A 6,000-nucleotide genomic window follows, 5' to 3' on the forward strand; every position below is an offset into this window, starting at 1 on the left:
CCATTAATGGTTATGGAGGTTCAGATTGCTGCATAGCTTTTAAAATCAGCAGTTCCCTTGTAGTGGAAGATTGTCATTGTATCCAGAGAAGAAACAAGTTCCCTTCCATTTTAAAGTAACAGTGAACGCATAACAGCATAAATGTTTAAAATGATCTTATTCTGGCTTGGGGGGGCAGTGCGGATAATTGACCGCTGGGTTTTATCCCCAGCTACTGGCCTCCTGTGTCATGTTGGGTGAGGCACTTCCCCCGCCCCCCTTCTGTGCCTCAGTTTCCCATCTGCAAGATGGCAGTATTGATACAGAGCTTTGTTTGTGGAGTGCTTTGAGATCTGTGAACAAAGAGTGTGGTAAGGCCTGACTATTATGTAACCGCACTTGCACCAGTTTAGCAGGCGCAGAATGAAACTCCACGATGATTTAAAACACTCCATTTTATCCATAGAAGTTGCTTGGCGAGTTTAAGGACCTTTGAGTGTTAACTGGCTGCCCTTCAGCTTTTAAAGGGTGCTCCCAAGTCAGGTCTCTGATGCAGCTTCCAATTTTGCCTACAGAAAAAATTAGAAAACCTGAAGAGTTTAGATCTTTTCAATTGTGAGGTAACCAACTTGAACGACTACAGAGAAAATGTATTCAAGCTCCTCCCCCAACTCACGTATCTCGATGGTTACGACCGGGATGACAAAGAAGCCCCAGATTCCGATGCAGAGGGCTACGTGGAGGGCCTAGATGATGAAGAGGAGGACGAGGATGGTACGTGAATTGCTCCATTTGGTGTATTTAGATGATAACCAACTGCTGTGCATGGCACTTGCTCCTTTCTTCCTCAAAAGCAACCTGATCATCTGACTTGCGGGTGAGAAAAGGCTTCTCCCAGCACCCACTTCCCCGGTCTCTGGCTCCTCTGTAGAGACGGAGGAAAAGCTAGAACTGGAGAGCCCAGGCAGGGCCTAAAAGAGACGCGCACCTTATCTTCAGTCAGAGAGCGGTGGGACGTCTGGCAAGGAGAGAGAGCGAGGCTAGGGCCTGGGCCGCCAGTGAGTGCTGGGAAGAGGTGAAATTGAGGGGAAGGAGACAGGCAGGAGAAAGGGAAAGAACATATGTACTGCTCTCCATCTTCCAAGCCTTTTACACTCGGGGAGAATGCCTCCTCGGCTCCTATTCAAGTTGAGGAAGCTGTGGCAGAGAATGAAAAGTGGAGGGATGGAGAAGCAAAGCACACATAGCTAGTAAAGATTCAGAGGCTAGACTCTCAAAAAAGGGGGAAGGTAAGAGAGCCTGCGCATGGAAGAAAGGAACCAGGTTAGGAAACAGAACCAGTGAGTGAGGCTGGCTGATGTGTTGGTTAATAGGAAAGTGTTACATTAAATAATCTGTAACGCAGTAAACAACAGCTGAGAGAGATCAAAGGAGCAGAGAAGGCAGGTGCTGAAGTTTGCCTGGGGCCAGCTCTGTGAATGGCACTGCAGAAGCAGAGATTAACTTTATTAATGTTAGGAAAACAGACATGCCACTTCTCTTGGGGCAGACTGTGCCATTCTGCTTCACCCTGACAGCCTGCATTCAAAGGCATCTGGTTTACCAGTTGGACGAATGTCAGGCTGGGTTTGGGGAATTTGCTAGACTCTTCAAACAAAGCTGAAAAGCAAAGCACACAGAATAGCTGGACTTGCATTTTCTCCTCAAGTGCTGAATTTGTTGTGGTACAACGCAGATCTGCAGCACTGCCTGGCAGAAGGGTGCCCTGACAGAACAACAAAGGTTCAGTGGAGACAAAAATCTCTCTTCAGCACAGTATAAATGCAGGCCTGAGTGAAAACGCTTTGCGTTCCAAATGATTATTCCTACAGTATAGAAAACATTCCAGGGTAATTGATTAGGCTGTTTGTCCTCTCAAAAACCCCTCCCGGGAGTTGGATTATGCCCCTTCACATTGCCCTAGCAGGGAACTTTGCTGTCACAGGGGCAGGACAGGGTTGGTATGTGCAGCTTCCTCCCTGCCACCACCAGGTGCCAGGAGCAAGCTGGGGGACATTTTGGGATGCCCGGAAGCCCAAAGGCAGCAGTAGAGAAGCTGCTGTAAATTAGAGCAGCCCCAGGTCTGCTCTGATCTATGCCCGGGCCAGCCATGCTCCTCCAGCAGCTCAGGATCTGGGAGGCACACGAGGTGGCTTTAAACCACCGTGGCACTGCTCTGTCCTGGACTGCCTCTTCTGTATTGTGCTGCTTGGGAGGCACAGGGTTCACTCTGGCCTCTTACCTGGCACCTGGAAAGATGCAACAAGCTAGATTCTGCCGTCAGGCAGTACTTGTGTGTGTTTTTTTCATCACGGGGGCGGGGGCCCAGGATTTGGCTGGTAATGTCTGAACGTTAAGCTTACTGTCAACATTACACTGAGTTGATAGTCTTGCTTGCCTGTAGAAGAGGAGTATGATGAAGATGCTCAAGTAGTAGAAGATGAAGAGGAAGATGAGGAGGAGGAGGAAGGAGAAGAGGAGGATGTGAGCGGGGAAGAGGAGGTAAGGATTCCTGGCAAACATTGAGTGGCAGGGGAACATCTGTGTGTCAGGTCAGAATACCTGCACAGAAACGAAAACAAAGGTGGTGATGTGGTTTGAAGTGCACACTTTTCTTCTAAGGAGCAGGGAAAATAATTGGCGGTGGGTTTTGAAGAGCATCTGCCTGTGAGCCAGCTGCCATCTAGTGACCACTGCTAGCTTATTGGGCTGCTACTGAAAACAGATGTAACTTTCAGTAGGTGACATCTCCAGCGCTAGCCTCTTTTCAAACACACAAACCTATTGAAGCTGGAGTCGGAGTATCTGTGAACAACTGAGGATGAGACCCTGTGCCTCAAAAAGCAAATGCTTAAAGGAAAACTGCACCCAGACGTTGCACAATGATGATGATTTAAATAAGATTTTAGTCAGAATGTTTGTTTGCTTTCTACTTTCAGGCCAATCTTTCTCAGAGTCATGTTTGCTTCAGAGTCTGCATGTGTGTAATTGTAAATGGCATGTGTCTAAAAATAAAAAGGTGCTAATTTTCATATTCGAGATTCTTCCCCAAGTCTAACTTCAGAGAGGTTGAATGGGTATAATGGAGAGCAGAATTCTGTGCGGTGTGGGGTGGGGTTCCTATAACTGGCTTTATTTTCTTCTCCTGCCCCCACCCCCTTCTCTCTCTCTCTCTCTCTCTCCCTCTCACAGACAAAATTAAAGTAATAACAGAAGTGGTGAGGTCCACTGCTCAAGTGTGTAACTTTGGAACGCTTATAACTATACTTAGTGTTTTGTTTTTGTTTCCACAAATAGGCCCTGATCCCTTTGAAAGTTAGTAGAAGTTTTGCCTGTGACTTTGTTGAACTTCAGACTTAAGAAATTTTTGTATTTACATATATGTGTGGCTTTTAAAACCATTTAGTGGGAAGATCCATTTCTTCTTTGAGACTGAGGAGGCGGCAGAGTTTTTTTTAGATGAAACTGGGTAATATGGTTACTCTTGATTCCTGCTGTGAAAATGGGCCAGAATCCAGTAATTTGCATACACAGTAGGAAGGTGTTTTAGGGAATAAATTTGCCATATCAGGGTGGTAATGCACACTTATGCTGGGGACAGGGCAGAAGACACTTCTCAAAGATTTGCTCAATTTCAAGATACTGTTTGTTGAGTGTTGTCGATTAGGAAAGTTTTTGACCCAAAATCTTTTTGTTAATTTTTATATAGGAAGATGAAGAAGGTTATAATGATGGTGAAGTAGATGATGATGAAGAAGAAGAAGAAGGAACCGGTATGGCAATAAGGCAAACTTTAATACAGAACAAAAGTAGTAATGTACTGGTTTTTAAAAGCAGAACTGTATCTGAATATCTATTGCTCTGGTACTCAGCCAGTTGCTAATGTAGCAGTTTGTATGAGTTTGTTTTTATGGTCATGCTGTGATAGCACATCAAGGTGCACACATAACCCACCCCATCTTTATTTTGCAGAAGAAGAAAGGGGGCAGAAGAGAAAACGAGAACCTGAAGATGAGGGCGATGAAGATGATTAAACTGAATAACCTATTTTGAAAGTTTCCTATTGTGATTTGACTGTTTTTACCCTGTATTTCCCCCTCCCACCTCCCTGACTTTTTTTTTTTTTTCTTCTGATTGTAATGTTGCTGTGGGAATGAGAGGGAAAAGTGTATTGGGTGGGTGAGGGAATAAAATACTATTTTTACTGCCACTCCTTTTCATTTTTTAAATTTTTCCTTTTTGTCCCTTTTAGTTCCTGTAAATGCAATAGTAAGTATAAACCAAGTGGCAATTTGTTTCTTATAATTGGAGTGGATAGTTTGACACATTAAACTTAAGATCAGTAGAGGATATCCAAAATAGGCATACAGTCTGTTTTGAGACAGCTAAATATCTCCGGTTGTTGGGATTTACCATCTCTGCCAGTCACTAAGCATATTGTAAGCATTTTTTTTTGGATGCTGCAGATCTAGGCAAAAGCATCCAGTCCACAGCAACAAGTGTGAGAATGGCATATTGATAAAGTGATTTCTTTGTTGCCTGTTTGTGAATGACTGCCATTTTCAGCTAATGCTTTCCCTGCTTCTGTAGGTAACTTTTCTTTTGCTGTTTGTAAATAGTGACCAAATGTGTTCTTGTTTTTTGTTTTTCTTTTGTTGAGTTCCTTTGGATCTGGTTTATGGGGTGACTACTTTGCAATCCCCCTCTGTGTGTTGTGTTTTGAAGGTTTTTTTTTTCCTTTCTATTTTGGTTTTTTTTTTGCCTGGGATACAGCCAATACACTGAAAATGGCAGGCATTTAAATATATATATATAAATATATATAAAAAAAAAAGTGTTACTAATTCCTGAGTTACTAGTGAAATGAATTTGACAATTGTAATAAAAAAATGTTTCAACCCTTTTAAATAAGGTGTGTACTATTTTGGTCTGTAATATAGAACACCACTTAGTCAATTTTAAGTGATGAGAAATGACTTCCACTTGTGCTATATACTTTGAAAATTTTTACAAACCTAAATACAGGAGACAATACAGCATGTAGTGTAGGAGGTTTCTTTTCATACACGCAAGCACGAAATACTAATACAAAATTGTATTTTCTTACCTAGTGGAAGTCAGTAAAATGACTGAAAATACCTAGTGAATGTACAGTTTTACTTTCATATCCCTCTTTAAAATAGCTTTAGAAGTGACTTGTATTTCCTAGTCAATATTTCATCTGTATAAATACATTTGCAAGTTTTTTTTCCCAGAAGAGCCAAACTTTGAGTTTTATGTCTGTTTGTCATTGATGAATTTCAATAAATCTTTTTATACAATTTTTTTTTGTGGCTTATTTGAGTAAAATGGGCCACTGGAATGAACTGCATACCTTTTAAAAGGCATTTAATAATAATAACCTGTTGAATTCCCTGATATTTTTAGGAGTAGCTTGATACATTTTCTTCTAGACAATTGCTCTAAGCCATGGTTGGGTGACACAGCAAGGGAGAGATTTTTGCTTTAATGCAAATGATGGTATGCTATCTTTGTCAGAATAAGTTTATTTTTAAGTTGCCAATAAGGTGACTCTTACATTTTAGCATGTTAATTTTTGCTGTCAGTGGTCTGTCCTAGCTATATTCTCCAAGCCCAATAGAGAGAGCTGTTGGCTTTCTTCTTTTGATTGTTTGAGTAACCATGGCTCTACATATTAGTTGCTAGGCTAATCTGTTTAGTAACGTTGATGTGGTTTTTGCTTCCTGATGAATGAGATGAAAGTTCCTAGAGAGTTTTATTTCTCGTCGACAATCCAAAGCAAAATCTGCTGGCGGAGACTGGAGGCCCTTCTATTGAACCACTGTCCTAATGTATAATCTTGGCAAAATTAGTACATGTGTGGTGGGTTGTTTTCTATATATGATTGCATAAATCTATATTTACCAGAGTTTGCTACCAGAATGGTGTCCGTGCCCCCCCGTGTTTACTATAACAGATTTC

At 41.9% G+C, this 6,000-nt stretch overlaps 1 protein-coding gene across 2 annotated transcripts in view; it reads left to right on the forward strand.

Moving 5' to 3' along the window:
- Window positions 1–5,341, forward strand: part of ANP32A (acidic nuclear phosphoprotein 32 family member A) — a 26,814-nt gene extending 21,473 nt beyond the window's left edge. For both annotated transcript variants that reach the window (XM_067555500.1, XM_067555501.1), the window contains exons 4-7: window positions 555–753; window positions 2,423–2,520; window positions 3,728–3,791; window positions 3,991–5,341. In XM_067555500.1, coding sequence (XP_067411601.1) covers window positions 555–753; window positions 2,423–2,520; window positions 3,728–3,791; window positions 3,991–4,052 — 423 coding nt within the window. In that variant the 3' untranslated portion in view covers window positions 4,053–5,341. The remainder of the gene's footprint in view (window positions 1–554; window positions 754–2,422; window positions 2,521–3,727; window positions 3,792–3,990) is intronic.
- The last annotated feature ends 659 nt before the right edge of the window (window positions 5,342–6,000 follow it).

Source organism: Emydura macquarii, unplaced genomic scaffold, assembly GCF_026122565.2.
Source record: "Emydura macquarii macquarii isolate MOO-44397 ecotype Brisbane River unplaced genomic scaffold, CSIRO-AGI_Emac_v2 contig_1644, whole genome shotgun sequence".
Taxonomy (NCBI): Eukaryota; Metazoa; Chordata; order Testudines; family Chelidae; genus Emydura; species Emydura macquarii.